Here is a 15,625-nt window from a genome sequence, read left to right as displayed (position 1 = left end):
GATACTCGTTACAGTAATATCTCTAGATAAAATTAAACATTAATATTTCAAAGAAAGAAGAATTATGCAATTAAAATATAATACAATTAATTAATTATTGAAAAATATAATACAAAATATTAACATTTGAAGATAAAATAAACTGAGTGAACCATGAAGAAATAAACACAACTTGATGTTCTTCCAAGTGAATAAGTTAACACAATCGTTAAAATTTTATGAAATCAAATAACACAAATATTGATTTAAAAAATTAAAACTGTAATGAAAATTATAATTATTTCATTCCACCTGTGATTTTGACCCTGGTAGCTTTCCCAGGCGTTTTATGTTTGGATTCTATATTTCTGTACATCTGTGATAACTTGCTTTTGATGCGTTCCTGAGTAACTGAAACTCGTTTCGGGTCGAATTTCCGGTCCTTGTAGACTGAATCTGAGGTTACGATGGGCTTACTGTCGACAAATGAGTCTTGGATTTCAGAGTAGGAGGTTGCAATTCCTAACATTGGTCTAGTCCACTTCTGAACAATTGACCTGATGAGAGTGCGATTTGAGTCAGTTTCGTCTGGGTGGTTCCAAAGCGATACGATTATCCTTCCGAGATCGTTGTCCCTAAGGTCGCTAGGCTGGAACGGAAGTTGGAGTGCAATCTCTAGCACTTTAGTCCTGACACTCAAATTAGGGAGTGATCCGTCAGAGAGGGGTGCGAGCCAGCTGGCAAGTGCTACTGCAACTCCTTCAGATATACACCATTGGCGCCATGAAGGCTTATTTATGTCCGATAGTGAGTTGAGCATCTTTAGCTTGGCAAGTCCTGGTTTCCCATTCTTAAGCGACTCAACGTCTTCTGAAGCTGCTGAGATCATCCGCTCAACTAGTTGTCTGCAGTGCAACTGACACTCCTCGTCAGATAACTTTGTATTGTGGCGCTTACGGTCCTTAACTCTCTTGATTACCTCATCGAAGTAAGTTTTTCCTGTCCCTCTCGTAGGCTTCTTTGTTTGAGTTTTCTCCTCAAAGTCTGCGTCTATGAAATCGTCCAAATCAGGCCTAAAGTCACTCTGTGCTGGCACAAAATCTTCATCAAGCTTTTTCAGCGACTTTTTAGTCTTCTTTTTAGTTGTGCGAAATGGAATTTTAACATCAAAGCCTCTGTCCTCAGGATCAATATAGGAATCCTGAAACATGTCTGTTTCAGTGTCATTCTTTGGGGATTCATTCTCCTCAGAAAACATAGTCACGTTTGAAAAATTGTTTTGAACATCGTCAGCCTCCTCGTCCATTTAGGATAAGATGAAAAAATAAAAAAATCTCATTTAATGGGTTTTAGAATTAAAATATCTTACAAAAAATTTTAATATATACTGTATATTATGTGGTAACTGAAACTTCCAATAACTCAACACTATCACCCACAAACCATCATAAAATATATATTAATTTGTAAAAAATTGTTTTAAAATTAATTATAATACAGTTCAATGAAGTTATATCCGAATTTTGACAGAAAATCTCTTCTCATAGTGTCAAACACATGAGGTCTGTTTTTATTTCTAAAATCCATTGGAAATATCAATAGAATACTTCCTTCCTCCTTCCCCTTTATTACATATGGGCATAACCATGGTCCAATATATTGTTCCTTTAATACATACTCTATTTCCATTTCTCTTTGTTTCCAATTACTATACATTGACTCGATTCTTACATTATTTTCCAACTTTGAACCATTTCCATCAATTTCCTCTGCATTTTCTCCTCTGTATTCCTCAATATTCCCATTATTTAATCGCTTAGAAAGGCAATCCCAACCCTTTACTTCATCAAGCCATTTTCCAATTTGATATATATCCACCTTTCCCCTATAATCACTCGTTGAGAGTAATTCTCCAATAATTATAGATGGTAGAAGTGGCAAAAAATGTCTTGGGTGATCCTGCAGAAAGAACAGTTTAGTCCTCAAAAATCCCAAGTTGATTTGGTTACATGGAGTCCTTACACACTTTTTTACATAATCATTTGCTTCTGCACTCAATCCAATATCTGAATTCTCAACATATTCTTTATCATTTGTTCCATTTGCTTTATAAAAATCCTCAAATTTTAGACCCAATTCATCTCTGATTGAGTCAAAATTAGTAAATAATAGACAAAACTTTACTATTATAACCTCAACATTTTCGGGTTTCCTTTCCTTTTCATGTGCTAATTTCTCTAGATAACTTATAAGTCCCTTTTCATCGTTTATAAAAGCACAACTCAACAGGTTAAGCAAACTTCTCAAAACCATGAAATTTGATCCGAAATCTGATGGTAAAACATCAAATTTGACCTCTCGCTTAAATACATCAAGCATCTACAATCAGAAATGAAAAATATGTTTGTACCTCAAAACATGATAAATAACACGTGATCAAATCCCAATATACACATAATATCTCATTATTCTCCCTAATTAATGTATTTACATTATATTAGTGTGAACTTACGATGAACACTCGAAGAGTTTGGACGAAGTCAGAAGTGTCAGATTCTTGAGATTCGTGTCGACAAGGTCACGATTTCCAAATGAGTTCTAAAATTAATTAGTTGGGGTGGACTTACTGTGAGAAACAAAACAAAGTTCTTCATTGTGGCCATATGATTTTCTGAGTCACAGATCTCGTAAAACTCATGAAGTTTTAGATAAATTCTATCCGAAATGAACTTTGGAGTAATTGGGATACAGCTAATGGCATTCAAAACTGATAAATGCCATAGTTTAATTTCCAGAGGTTTCAACACTTCGTTATCCAGCTTACATAAATTTCCGAGATCGTCAACCTTTATTAGTTTATTCATTGTATTAACTATACTCTTGGCATCCCTTGGCTCCAGATGCCTTGAAAACTCAGATTTGATGTGGTTTAGACACAAAAGATTTCCGAAAAGGGAAAATGGCCCTATGAGGTGTAAATTAGCGTTCAAATCTGAGAGGAACATGGAGACGAAATTCAAATCAAGATCACTTAAAAACAGTATACTGGTATACAGGCACTTCGAGATCATTGAGGGTATAAAGGTAAACTCTGATGCGAGTATCAAATCTCTGAATTTGCACAGAAGTTTCACCACTAGATGTTGTGCTGTAGTTGATAAATCTGAATGAATTATGGAAAAGTTATATAAAATATGAGAGGCTTGAGCGTGTGTAAATTTGTGAAAGGAACCCAAAAGTAATCCGAGTACAGACGTCACCAATTTGTCATTATAAGAAGAATATGGAAATAGTGAAGTTAAAGATAACATTGTTTTGGTATCCAAACACTTTAATACTTCTACATTCCTTTCAAAATACTCAGTTATGGAGGATAGAACGGGACTGGCTATTCCCGTTCTTGACAACTTATTCAAGTTTGACGAGCAGATCCTGTGAATACTCTCGTATAAATCAGTGTTAGGTTCCAGTTGGTTGCCTAAAAATCATTTTAACTATAAACATAATGTTTGATTGTGTAGGATATACTTACTATTTGAGCATAGAAGATGTATTATTTTGGCGTTTAGGTACTGAAAAGCCTTGAGTGAAAATAGGTTTAGGTGAGATAGGCTCCACAGAGCTTGGGAGGATTTATACAATGTCCAATCATCATTTATCAGTATTAGAAGGTCAAGTTTTTTTTCGAACTCTGACAAATTCGTAAATCTCCACTTACTTAGGGATGATAAAATTTTAACTAGATCTGTGGAATTTAACTTCTCTTCGCTCAAAAAGCAGTTCCTTAGTACACATGTCGAGAGTCTTTTCCAGCACTTTGACTTTAGGTAAAAATGTGCAGAGAGTGAGCGCTGGAGGACAACTATCAAATTATCCTTGGTAAGAAATCCAAGTATTTTTTCAACTCTCTCGCAAATCGTCTCATCATCAATTTGTTCATTTCTGATAATTACTGGGAAACTCTTTGAATCTTCTTTAATACACGAGGAATGTAATGAATCTTCTTTTGTATCAGACGAATTTGTTTTTTTCAAATGTAAACTTGAATATATTATGGAATTCGTTTTCCTAATAAATGTGTAAAAAACATTCTTATGTTTAATATCTATTTTTAGTGACTTTTCATGTATATTTGTGCGATTTTTTACGATTCTGTCAATTTCCGTGAAACTGAATGGAATCACGTCATTGTAGTTGTTTTTTTCAGGGATTAGCTCAAAATTTAGTCTTTTCTGAATATACAAAAATTTTCCATTGTTTTTTAGTGTGTTTGTGATCATATCATCGGCGAATGTTGGTGTTTAATCATAGGAATTGTAGCCTCTAAAACTCATCTGGTACTGTCAAGGAATTTAGAACTGGTTATAATTAGAATAATTTACACTTTCATAATTTTTGAAAATTAGTTAATAAAATGGTGAATTCTTTCTAAAACTAAGGATTTGTTACGATTGTACTCCCCATTGCAGTTTATATCCAACTCAGTCAGACATGTATTTCTTTGGTGAATGGATTCACGCATTTCTACCAAGTTTAAAGGTCTTTTGACAAAAAGATCTTCTGTTGTAAGTTGATTTTTCCAAAATGTGTAAATCGTTAAATTTGTAGGACTCACTGAGTACATTAAAATCCTATAAAGAGGATGATAATACCTCTAAATACAAAAAACGAAAGTCAAAAGCGCCAGTAAATCCTTTGGGTAACGTTTTAAATAATTTTGAACTAAATGTGTATTCCAGATTATGGAGACGATGATGCCATTGTTGATTCGGGGCTATGGTCTGACATTAAGATGATGTTATGGGATTTTATCCCAGACTATACTCCTTTAAACTTTGTTCTTATGCATTTATTCTTTTACTTGGTCTTTCTCTCGTTCAGAGCAAGTACTTTACTAATAAAATATATGTCATTTAGTTTCATTCCCTGCCTCTAAGGAGCCTGAAAATCCAGAAGAAAACATTCAAATTGCATATGAACACTTATCGTATATTGAAGTAATTTTATTTGTCTAATTTTAGCAACTTTAGAACTATTTTGATAACGATGAAAAACAGTTTGAGCTCATTGTTAATACAATCAAACTTTCTTTCCTCCTTCTTTTTATAAACATTATTTTTCTCTTTATCGTATTATTAGTTAGGTGAGTTTTTAACCATTTTATGCATTTACATATAACTAATAATATATAATTTTTAGGTTATTATTCATGAAATTTTTGTTTGAGCCATTTTCGAAAATTTCAAGGGGAGCGGTTTTATTGGCTTATTCCGTGGATCCAACAATCTTTTACCTTTTATGGTCCCTTCTAAATTACACCGCTTTCCTTAGGTGTATTATCCATAGTAAGTTTTACCTTGTAAAAAAATGTTTAGATAATTCTGAAATGGGATATGACACCTACATTTTTCAGATATTTGGTTATTATCTACCCTCTAGTTTCTGGTTTGATAGTAAATGTTACAAGTGGACTAAATCCATATACCATTTGCATATTTTATTCTCTGTCCGAAAACTGGTTCTAACTGCCCTTCTCTTTCTGTTTGAATTACAGTTTTTGGCCAACTATTCTACTGATCTAACAACATACTTAAATGAATTGTCTTGTTTGAGAAAGTTCACGTTTAAATGGTATTAGTCTATCTTAATAACTATATTTATTATTGTATACTGTTATATAATATAGGTTGAACTTTGTATACTATAAAAAATCGCTAAGAAATAAGGAGCTTGATGATTTAATGCAGAAATTTCTAAACATCGACATGAATGTAATAAAGAAGAGTTACAACACCGTGTGGATGGAACATCACAAGGACGACTTTAAAGTTTTTAGGTACCATTTTTACTTATTCCAATAGTTTATACCTTAAATAACTTTAATTAGGCCAATTTTGTCAAAGTGGCAGCATCATAATGTGAAGAATGATTTGGTCATTAACGATTACAATGGCACTGATTTTCTTAAAGAGCTCTGGATCAACTCAATGTCAATTAAACCCAGTGTTAACTGGATAGTTTTAAACTACGTAATCCATAACCCCCCTGAGATACTTCTTCTCCACCACTCCATTCAGCTAATCTGCAAAGATACAATCGATTACTGTTCTAAACTTCTTTTCGACCAAATCTACGAAACGCTTAACCTTTTACATAGAGGCAATGATAAAGTTGTTGCCATCGTTAAAAATGTTGAGGAGGTGAGCCCTCAAGAAGTTTCTGAGGACTTTGAAGAAGACCAAAGGGATGAATTCTATCAGTTCGATCCTGGAGATAAAATACACAGACTAAGTCAAATAGTTAATGTTACACATGTGGATCAATTACATATAACTCGTGATTTTGAGTAAGTTAACCTTTTGTTGTCCATACTTTAATTAAATCGTTGATATCAACCTCGTTATATTATATTTTAGGCCAACTACCGCTAGAAAGTATAGGGTTGATTCTAGGAACAAGATGCCTGAGCTGTTGAAGTATAGGACGAACATAAATTCTCCAGATCTTCCAGAGCAGGATTACATGAACGCTCTCACCAGTAACAAGGAGGATTCTGTTACTAACGAAAAGGAAGATGAAGAAGATGATAGGTATATTACAAGGCCTATGTGTTCTGACCTAGATCAGTTTATTGTCGACGACTTTTTCATTAGTTATGACATTTCAAACTGTGGTTCAATTTCATTTGAAAACTTTACCTCGACTTTAATAAATATGTGCTCCATTCGCAAAAAGCTTATTACCACACTAAAAGTATTTTTATACCCAAATCTACTAGTTAATCGAATTTATTTACTTATTGAATTCTTTTAATAATTTTTTAGAACCAAAGGAGTATTTTGGAGTTGGTTGGCAATTTGATAAGCATAATTTTGTGGTTTATGTCACTTGTTGCGTTGTTGCTTTCATTCAAAATTAACAAGAATATTGTTGTTCCCTCTACTATAGGTTTATTCTCAGCATCTGTGGTTGCTCTCAGTTATATGTACACTAGTTTTATTACCGCGATCATGTTCGTCGTTATTTCAAATCCTTATAACGTCGGAGACAGGGTCAGAATCGCTGGGCAATCCATGTATGTCAGGAGAATTACGACATACAACACCGAGTTCAGATCTTCGTATGGTCAACACGTATGTTTTTTACTAATTATCACCTTTTTATACCTTTATTGAAAATTCTAATGTACATTTAGATAATTTACCAGAACATGCTCTTGAGTAAAATGGCTATAATAAATGAGTCGAGGGCTAAACATGCCACTGTTGAGTTATCATTACAAATGTCTTCGAGTACTACTCCTGCTTCGATGAAAATGCTTCGAGATAACATAAAAACTTTTGTGAATGGGCGGCCAAGAGATTTTGTCACAAACAGCATCTTCTTTCACTGTGACAAGGTTCAAGTGTCTCACTTTATTAATCTTGTGATTTGGGCAACATGCGTGAAAACATGGTCTTACACTAAGGATGTGTACAGTCTGCGTACTGAGCTAATGTTGTTTGTTGCGAGCCAGTGTAAACTTCTCGGTATTGGATACGAAAACCCCGTCAATCCCGTCTACTTCAAAAACACACTTAGTCTTACTGGTAAGTTTACTTCCAACTATAAATATTTTTACATTCATAACTCACCAACATTAAGTATATTATGTTATTATTTACAAGTTTTATAGGAGTTGATTCCCTTACTAATCATTTTGCTGACTTTCATGACAAGTCTAAAAGGGGAGGGAAATTTATCAAATTTGATAGACCTAGGGACGATAAAGGAAAAGGCGATGATGACGATAAACCTGGAAGCGTTGAAAAAACTACTAGTACTACTAACCCTTTTCTTTCAATTCCATTCATGCCTGCTAAACCTTCTGCTTTTACTACACTTATTAGGACCACTAAATCTTTCGATCAAACTTCCAATGATGATCTTCCCAGGTCTTCTGATTTGGGAAACTCTTCTAATTTGATTGAACCTTTAGATTTAAATTCTGACGAAGTCAAGAGACATCCAAGCAATTCTGAAATGTTAGATAAAACACTTGTGACACAGAGGTCTACTGGTCCTCTATCAATTGAGCCTACATTCCCTTCTTTATCTAGGGTAAGGGGTGGATCAGGTCATCCTAAAGCTCCTCCCGTCCCTCGTGGAAGTGTTCACTTTAATAAGAATGCCCACTTGTACAATCCTCACGGTCACGTAGCTGCAAAGAAAGGAAACTTTGAAGACTATGAGGACTTCTGGATTAACACTTGGGGCAACGTTGCCAAGCCGAACCGTCAAAAAACTTTCTCCTACGACTCAAATACTGATAAATTACTACTACAGTCTTCTGAGGACGCTAATGCTCAATCCATTCCCATGGATAACTCTGAAGACTTTAGTGATACAAAAGACAATGTTCTTAAATTTGAGTCTCCTTACTTAGAGCCTAATCAAAATCCAAGTAAACCTCGAAGGTCTAAAAGGTCAAGCACTGTTGATCCAAATCTCAATCGCACAAAGAGTAGAAAAAGCAAAACTCGAAGTAGTAGTCATGTCCCTAAAAGTAGGACCTCCGACGACTCAACTGACAAACCCAAACCTTCTTCAGATAATTCAACTGATAAACCCAGACTTTCCTCAGATGAATCAAATGATAAACCCAGAAGAAGCAAGGGCAGAAGTAAAGATATGGACGATCTTGGTGATAATCCAAGGCGCAATAGAAGTAAAAAAGACAACACTAAAAGCTGATTTTTCCAGTATAAAACTAATGCAGAAATGTAAATGTTTAAAATGAACTGTAAAAATATTTAATTTTTTAAATTTATCTATCGTGATAGTCGTTTATTCCTCCGTCTGTAATGGCGAAGACTGCCTCTCCTTCAGGCAGCACTGGCGAGTCGTAAACCTTGCAGATCCTGCTTTCTCCTTTAGACTGCCTTAAGAATAGCCTCGTTTGACTTGCGTGTGCTATTATGTGTCCTCCAACTGGCAACTTATCATTTCCTACGAATTTGTCAATGTAAAATTTACAGATATTTATCAATATATAACAATATATAATAATATATAATAGTAAAATACCGAAGAAAGTGGACATTGCGTCAACTCTGGCAACAACTTGATTTGTTATAACAACTGCAACTCCAAAAGTGTCGGCGATTCTCTGTAACGCCCTCAAAAACTTACACAAGTGCATCTGCCTACTTGCCAATTCACCTATAAAAGTATTAATCAGCCTTCTAGAATATTTTAACACTAGTCTATAACAACTCTGTCTTGTAATAACTGTGCATTGTATAGTAAATACCTCTGCCTGAGTAGTCTGATCTATAGAGCGAAGTGGCGCTATCTACAATTAGCAGTGCAAATCTCGTTTGAGCCATCATAGCGCTGGCTTCTACAAGGAGTTCTAGTTGGTGGTCTGTGTTATAAGCCCTTGCGTAGGCAACATTATCGAGGCAGTCTGAGGGTGAGAGGCCGAACCTTTTCGCTATGGAAACGATCCTTTCTGGCCTAAATGTTCCCTCAGAATCCACCCATAAACATTTCCCCTCGCCTCCACTCTGTTCCACTGGTAGTTGACATGTTACCTATTACACAATTATAATGACCTCTCAAACTAGTTTTATAAACACATAATAAACAACGCGCTCGGTATAAATATCTAGTTAATAGTTTATAAAAAATATACGGCGAGGGTATGACAAAGTTGTGATTTTCCGGTTTTGAATTCTCCGATAATTTCGGTGATACTTCCGGTTTCGACACCGCCTTGGAGGAGCTTATCCAGTTGCGAAGACCCAGTGGTGAATTTGATTAAATTTCCTCTCGCCTCTAGATAATCTTGGCCTGAGCAAAATCCTAGGTGGCAAAGCTCTCTGCAGGCGGCCTTGATTTTGAGTACCTTTTGTTCGCTGAGGCCTTTGATAACAAGCAGGTTCTTCTGAGGTGCATATGCTACGCATTCTAGTGTGGAGTATCCGGCTAAATTTAAAATCATGTTGTGAATAAATTAAAGTGTGCGTACCTTCTCTCAATAAATCTAAGTCTCTCTGTAGTAGACCCTTGGATAAAAGGCATTCCAAGCGCTGAGGGTTCTGGGAGCCAGACTCGGAAACTCCCATGGAGTTTTCTTCCTTGACTAACGATAATTCGTCCGAACTCATTTTTTTAATATGTTATTTCTGTGAAACTGTCGATAGAAAATGTGTGGGCGAATCCACACTACAGAAAAGTCTAACATTAAATAGTGAAGGTAAATACGGTGTAAAAATGTGTTTTAATAAATTAATTTTTTTTTCTGGATTTTAATTTTCTAGCTTCTGCTTCCTTCCTCTCCTTGGCGAACTAAAAATAATTTTTCGGATTTTCGGCCTACCTCAATCTTGGAAAGTAGCCTTTTATGTTTCTTTGGCATTAGAGATCTTCTAAGCTTCCTGAGCTCAGGATTCTATAGAAATTTTGACCGAAAACTACACTTACCAGCTCCTCCGTCAAATCCTCAATATAATTGCTCTGGTCTTTATCTCCTCCTTATAAAAATTATTAAAATGTTTACACTTACTTTCTTCTGGTTTCTTTCCAGTTGCTTCTCTTATTATCTTCTCCAACTCTACTTTACGGTCAGGCACATACACTCCATCCTATAACATAATTTACTCAGTTATCAATAAAAAATATATTTAATAGAACTAAGCCGTAAAATACCTCGAAAGGCGATAAATGGTGCGGTAATTTAGCTCCAAGAGAATATTGTGAAGTTGGAAGGACAACATTGCAGTTCAAACAGTCAAACACATACTGAGGCTGTACATAATTGCATGTAAATTCCAGCTCTATAACAGAATAAATGGTGTGTAAGAACCTGTTAGTGGTTTGTCGACGATCGCATGGGTAGCTTCTTTGGGAGAATCAACTATTACACCGCCTGCACTTAAGATCACAAGTGAAGTGGGTGTGAGTGGAACTTCCTTTGAAATGAAGAAGCGCAGGTTTGCAAAAAGACCTGGTTCTGAAGCTACTCGTTTGAGTTCAAAGTTGTAGAATTCGTCCCCAAGATCTTCAAGCCCGGGCCTTGTTTTGGGCGGATACTCGATGTTCGCCATCAAATAAAGCTTGTAATTAACCAGCTTTACTAGTTCTAAATAATACTCCACAAAGGTACTTATCACATTGAAATCAACTTCATATGGCAATTTCTATCATTAAATTATAATTATTGTTTGAGTAGTAATACCTGTGAAAAGGAGTGTGGTTGTATCCATGTAACGGTAACGTTTAGGATAACAGCCTGAAAGTAGAATCCTTTGATTGAGATGAAAGTCTTTTTGAGGCACCCTGTATCTGCTACGTACTTCAAAAAGTGATTCAGCTGAGTTGAACACTTGGAAACTAGCGTAGGATTCAAACCCCTGGACTCATCTCCTGATAATCCTATAAACAAAATTAGAATTCGTTTACGAATGAAAAGGTTGGGTGGAATACCTGAGACGGCTGCGATAGTAGAAATTGCATCATCAAGGTCCTCTAAGGCTGAGACTAGTGAGGGGCATCTTTCCTTGACTATTGGTGCCAGGGAGTATCTCGGTCTGTTTTTTGCCTTTAATTTTGCGTCGAATTTTTCACCTCTTTCAACCAGCCTTTTGAACTTCTTAAGGTGCGAGCTTATATCTCTAAACTTCGGCAGTAATTCCCCGGATGCCAAATTTCTAATGTCGTTTATATGGTAGTAAATTTTATCCTTCTTAAGTCTTCGCCTATTAATACCCTTGCTAGTCAGGGTACCTCCCCTTGCTACGTCCCTCGGATAAACCCCTTTGAGAATACATAGACGCTGAAAATCACGCAGAGAAACTTGAAGTCTTCTAACTGCCTGAGTTCTTGTGATAAAGTTCTTTGTGGAACCTTCTTTACCCGGTTTCTTCTTCAACGTCATTTTTTACCTATAATCTCAACAATTTCGCTCTTAATTTATGAGATCATATTATTAAATTATTTTATACTTTATTATAAAGTTAAACAGTTTAAATGATTAATAATATTCTAATGATATATACCCACAAATCAAAACCAAGATTCCACATGAGAAAAAAATAATTTTAAAATTATTTTTATTATTCGACTTTTAATTCTTTTAGTATAACTATGCACTGCTTTATTTAAATAATACCATAAAAAGGTGTTATACACATATAATTGTATAGTAGGAAATTGATTGACTATTTGAGGGAGGCGATTTCGAGCGAATCTTTGAAATGTAGAGGCTGAGTTGGAAGGGTGTAACCAATTCCAAGCTCCTTACAAACTCTAACAACTAACTGTAAAACTTCAGTCCTGAGCTGATATACGCGTTGCCAGTTCCCCCAGCTCTCAATACAGGTGAGCCAAAGTGCAACCTCATAACAGTGACCAGGGAAAAAATGGTACCCGAAGATACCAGCACTGTCCTTCACAAAGTCGTTTGGTCTGCAGTTTATGGCAGTGTTGATTATCTTGTTTAACTTTTCAATTTTCGCGTCGGAGGTCATGTCGTCAATTTTAAACACTATTTCAAGTGTCGCAGTCTCAGACCTGCTCTCGTTTGTTATTTTCATGGTGGAGAGGAGCGAGTTTTGGTAAATTAAAATCTTCCCGTGAATAGAAACAAATTCAGTCGTGTACGTCCTGATTTTCTTAACAATCAGTGGTTCTCCATTGTCCAGTCTGACCCTATCTCCAACGTTGTAAGGGTTTGAAAAGGCCACGAAAATGACCGAAGTTATAAAGTTCGTGTACATGTAGCTCAGAGCCACAGTCAGAGCTGACAGGAAAGCAGCGCCAGAAACCACGATCGCCTCGACCTTCACTCCAGCCATAAAAGATAAAATCACAAACGATATTATCCATGAAACTGCCGATATTAAACGTTTTACAACTCTAAATACACTTTGTTGTCCCTAATACATTATTACATTTTTCCAATATATATTTATAAATAAATAAATAAATATAAAAAATACTTTGAGGTTTCGTTTGAATTTTTTCCTTGAGGAGAACAAGTTAGTGAGAGCTTGTTTGATTATGTTAAAGTTGATCCTACCATGGCCTGAAATATCTATAAGGTTGATAGTCTTGTCAAGATCCTCCTCAGGAATGAAAAGAGCTAGCCTTTCCCTGCTAATGAAGAGATCGTTCCGGTCATATCTGTACTTGATGGGTGTTTTGATGTAATCGTAGGAGGACTTAGGGTCCACAATCTCAGGACCTCTGAAGTTTATCACGTCTTGAATGTTCAGGTCCTCACTTAAAAGAGTTTCACGAACACTCCTCAAGTCATAAATTTGAGTAATGCCTTGGGAGGCCACACTAATGGTTCGGCCCTTATTTTTAGAGCTTTTAAATTCATTTTTAAAAATTTTAGAGGACAAAATCGACCTCGACTTACGCGGTTCAACCATTGAACTGGGCGTTCCAATGTTTATCACCTCGCTTCCAGAAGGCCTCAACTCCTGTTCCTCTAAATATATAATGTAACAAGATTTTATATAAATATGTGAGTATGAATAATGGTTTACGTGGCTCAGTTGAAGATTTCCTGTGCTTGATCTGTTGTGATATTCTTTCCTTGAGTTCTTTCCGATCTAAACCAGGAGCTTCTTCCTTTAATCCCATCAACTCCTTGGCTGTGTCCTTGACGTCCTTCGCAGTATTTGCAGTGAGGTCTATGGCTGTGTTTATAATGGCGACTGGCAACTCCTCAATGTTGGTTATGTTAATGTCAACCTTTTTCTTTGGATCTTCCCTGGCAGGACAGGAGTCGGAGTTCACCAATGCAGTGTAGTTGTTGTCCATGGTCTCGCTGTCCATCTTATCCTCATCCTTGTAGTCGTTTGTGGTTGCATAAATCTGGTCAAACAGAACCTCAGAAACCTTGTTAATCATGTTCTCGTTCTTCAAAACGACATCCTGGTGGAGAAGTGAAATGCAGGGCGAGGTTTTTGTGACGTAGTAAGCCAGCATCCAATTCTTTAACCTTGAGTTGGTAGAACTGTTTATCAGAGATTCAGTCACATGAGTTGGCAAATCTATTTGTTATTATAAAGAAGTAAAAGTAAATAAGGGTCAATATTTAAGATATAAGTAATAAAACCTAGTGATCTGGCTGTTTTTTGAAAATGCCCAGAAGTCATGTTATGATCCCTAAAATCAATGTTGACTGATTAAAAATACTTTAAAACTTCAAGGGCGCGATCCTTGAAAGCATTTTCCAATTTATCGTTATGTTTGCTTTTCTTGGGTTTTCCCACCTCCTCAAACCTCGAATATTTATTCAACGACTCTATCAGTTCAATTAGGTTTGGCTTTGTTAGTGAGTACGATATCCAGAGTATATTGAACCTCCTGATCTTCGTGTACAGGTCCAAATACTTCTTCATAGAATCGTTAGAACTCATTAAAAAGCCCAACTCAAACAAAAAGGTAATAACAGACAACAATAAACACTGAATAAAACATTAGTATTGAATAAATAAACTATGGTTAAATTTAAGATACTCTTATGGAAAGAATGACGTAGAGGTAAACCCCGTAAGAAATCCAAACCATTGATGATTTGTCAAAAACAAAGATGTTTCCGAATTCAGTGTTTTTAAAAACGTCAATATAGTAAAGACTATCATTACTTTCGTCTGAACGGTGAATGTGTAATTATCAACTAACTTCTGAATATCAGAACTTGCCACAGCATTGACTGAAATGAGGCGAAAAGAGTGTAGAAAAGAGTTGGATCGAGCATGTTCAACAGTGCAAATGATAAGGGATTTCTTGAGCATACTCTATCCAGTATACAATTAACCAACAAATATCTGTACTCGTTATAAATGCATGTTATATAGTCTAGTAGTTGAAAAAAGCATTGACTAGAGGTAAATAAGATAAAAACTACATAAAAGAACCTGATAAACATAAATGCGATGTGTATTAGAGCGTTAGCTGAGAAGATAAAAATCATGGAAACAAGGCCTCCAAGAGCATGTTCGCTTCCCAGAACCTATTTACACATTTTTAATTAAACTATGTAAATAAACTATATAAGTTTATATCAGTTGGTTTTGTGTAAATAATTGAATATAGATAGGTGAAAATACCATATTAACATTATTTTTGTCTGGAGCATTACATTTGAAAAAAAAGAAAGTTCCGATAAGAAATAGGTGAAAACCAAACCAGGAGAGTGGATATTTATCCGGAAATATGAATTTGAATGGTTTTCCTAATTTACTGAATTTATTTGAGCGATCAGAGTCCTCTTCCTCTTGGAAGGGGTAGTCAAAATGCGTGAAAGTTTTTTGATCATGTTCGGCAATTGACTTTTCAAAATAGTCTGAGGATGAACTTTCTGTATTCTCCGTCGGTTTCTTTTCCTCTTCCATTTATATTCTACATTTTCTGGTATTCTCGATACACATTATCAGGGTGTCGTATGGTGCCATCAAAACTATTTTTGATCCTAAAATCACAATTTTTTATTAATTTTAACATTAGTTATGATTAATAAAAAATTTTTAACAATAACATTAATGATTTCAACTATGAAATTTAATTCTTTATTTCTCAAGCTCAAATGTGTAATAATAAAGCCATTATCTAACACAAATCCACTTATTTATATCTTTTACAACTA

At 35.4% G+C, this 15,625-nt stretch overlaps 6 protein-coding genes across 6 annotated transcripts, besides 16 other annotated features; 1 reads left to right on the top strand and 5 right to left on the bottom strand.

Annotated features, from left to right (window-relative positions):
- Positions 1–277: 277 nt before the first annotated feature.
- TA07365 (uncharacterized protein) lies at positions 278–1,285 on the bottom strand (the record flags this gene model as incomplete). Its single annotated transcript, XM_947812.1, has 1 exon — positions 278–1,285. The coding sequence occupies one exon, from the start codon at positions 1,283–1,285 to the stop codon at positions 278–280; it is 1,008 nt and encodes a 335-aa protein (XP_952905.1).
- Positions 1,286–1,464: 179 nt separating this feature from the next.
- Positions 1,465–4,259, bottom strand: TA07360 (uncharacterized protein; the record flags this gene model as incomplete). The annotated part of the gene is made up of 5 exons (XM_947811.1): positions 1,465–2,358; positions 2,390–2,453; positions 2,492–2,577; positions 2,607–3,457; positions 3,512–4,259. 5 exons carry the CDS (start codon positions 4,257–4,259, stop codon positions 1,465–1,467), a joined length of 2,643 nt encoding a protein of 880 aa, XP_952904.1.
- A 446-nt stretch (positions 4,260–4,705) lies between these two features.
- TA07355 (uncharacterized protein) lies at positions 4,706–8,712 on the top strand (the record flags this gene model as incomplete). The annotated part of the gene is made up of 10 exons (XM_947810.1): positions 4,706–4,865; positions 4,897–4,976; positions 5,010–5,122; positions 5,179–5,610; positions 5,666–5,815; positions 5,867–6,325; positions 6,396–6,732; positions 6,804–7,112; positions 7,175–7,622; positions 7,655–8,712. The coding sequence occupies 10 exons, from the start codon at positions 4,706–4,708 to the stop codon at positions 8,710–8,712; spliced, it is 3,546 nt and encodes a 1,181-aa protein (XP_952903.1).
- Positions 4,799–4,858: a sequence feature (6 probable transmembrane helices predicted for TA07355 by TMHMM2.0 at aa 32-51, 99-121, 136-158, 211-233, 582-604 and 611-633).
- Positions 5,064–5,122: a sequence feature (6 probable transmembrane helices predicted for TA07355 by TMHMM2.0 at aa 32-51, 99-121, 136-158, 211-233, 582-604 and 611-633).
- Positions 5,179–5,188: a sequence feature (6 probable transmembrane helices predicted for TA07355 by TMHMM2.0 at aa 32-51, 99-121, 136-158, 211-233, 582-604 and 611-633).
- Positions 5,231–5,299: a sequence feature (6 probable transmembrane helices predicted for TA07355 by TMHMM2.0 at aa 32-51, 99-121, 136-158, 211-233, 582-604 and 611-633).
- Positions 5,456–5,524: a sequence feature (6 probable transmembrane helices predicted for TA07355 by TMHMM2.0 at aa 32-51, 99-121, 136-158, 211-233, 582-604 and 611-633).
- Positions 6,816–6,884: a sequence feature (6 probable transmembrane helices predicted for TA07355 by TMHMM2.0 at aa 32-51, 99-121, 136-158, 211-233, 582-604 and 611-633).
- Positions 6,903–6,971: a sequence feature (6 probable transmembrane helices predicted for TA07355 by TMHMM2.0 at aa 32-51, 99-121, 136-158, 211-233, 582-604 and 611-633).
- Positions 8,713–8,785: 73 nt separating the features above from the next.
- TA07350 (DNA repair (Rad51 homologue) protein, putative) lies at positions 8,786–10,130 on the bottom strand (the record flags this gene model as incomplete). Its single annotated transcript, XM_947809.1, has 4 exons — positions 8,786–9,180; positions 9,272–9,554; positions 9,656–9,948; positions 9,992–10,130. 4 exons carry the CDS (start codon positions 10,128–10,130, stop codon positions 8,786–8,788), a joined length of 1,110 nt encoding a protein of 369 aa, XP_952902.1.
- Positions 8,996–9,064: a sequence feature (1 probable transmembrane helix predicted for TA07350 by TMHMM2.0 at aa 278-300).
- A 250-nt stretch (positions 10,131–10,380) lies between the features above and the next one.
- Positions 10,381–11,899, bottom strand: TA07345 (DNA damage response protein (pescadillo homologue), putative; the record flags this gene model as incomplete). The annotated part of the gene is made up of 5 exons (XM_947808.1): positions 10,381–10,496; positions 10,529–10,607; positions 10,672–10,799; positions 10,829–11,162; positions 11,201–11,899. 5 exons carry the CDS (start codon positions 11,897–11,899, stop codon positions 10,381–10,383), a joined length of 1,356 nt encoding a protein of 451 aa, XP_952901.1.
- Positions 11,900–12,182: 283 nt separating this feature from the next.
- On the bottom strand, positions 12,183–15,374 carry TA07340 (uncharacterized protein; the record flags this gene model as incomplete). Its single annotated transcript, XM_947807.1, has 8 exons — positions 12,183–12,899; positions 12,963–13,459; positions 13,518–14,027; positions 14,093–14,142; positions 14,173–14,444; positions 14,497–14,630; positions 14,662–14,992; positions 15,090–15,374. 8 exons carry the CDS (start codon positions 15,372–15,374, stop codon positions 12,183–12,185), a joined length of 2,796 nt encoding a protein of 931 aa, XP_952900.1.
- Positions 12,696–12,764: a sequence feature (7 probable transmembrane helices predicted for TA07340 by TMHMM2.0 at aa 65-83, 104-126, 130-152, 173-195, 244-266, 705-724 and 739-761).
- Positions 12,807–12,866: a sequence feature (7 probable transmembrane helices predicted for TA07340 by TMHMM2.0 at aa 65-83, 104-126, 130-152, 173-195, 244-266, 705-724 and 739-761).
- Positions 14,397–14,444: a sequence feature (7 probable transmembrane helices predicted for TA07340 by TMHMM2.0 at aa 65-83, 104-126, 130-152, 173-195, 244-266, 705-724 and 739-761).
- Positions 14,497–14,517: a sequence feature (7 probable transmembrane helices predicted for TA07340 by TMHMM2.0 at aa 65-83, 104-126, 130-152, 173-195, 244-266, 705-724 and 739-761).
- Positions 14,693–14,761: a sequence feature (7 probable transmembrane helices predicted for TA07340 by TMHMM2.0 at aa 65-83, 104-126, 130-152, 173-195, 244-266, 705-724 and 739-761).
- Positions 14,822–14,890: a sequence feature (7 probable transmembrane helices predicted for TA07340 by TMHMM2.0 at aa 65-83, 104-126, 130-152, 173-195, 244-266, 705-724 and 739-761).
- Positions 14,900–14,968: a sequence feature (7 probable transmembrane helices predicted for TA07340 by TMHMM2.0 at aa 65-83, 104-126, 130-152, 173-195, 244-266, 705-724 and 739-761).
- Positions 15,126–15,182: a sequence feature (7 probable transmembrane helices predicted for TA07340 by TMHMM2.0 at aa 65-83, 104-126, 130-152, 173-195, 244-266, 705-724 and 739-761).
- Positions 15,375–15,625: the final 251 nt, after the last annotated feature.

This window comes from Theileria annulata, chromosome 4, assembly GCF_000003225.4.
Source record: "Theileria annulata chromosome 4, complete sequence, *** SEQUENCING IN PROGRESS ***".
Taxonomy (NCBI): domain Eukaryota; phylum Apicomplexa; class Aconoidasida; order Piroplasmida; family Theileriidae; genus Theileria; species Theileria annulata.
Note: the sequence above shows the minus strand (reverse complement) of the source record. Positions and strands in the feature narration are given on the sequence as shown.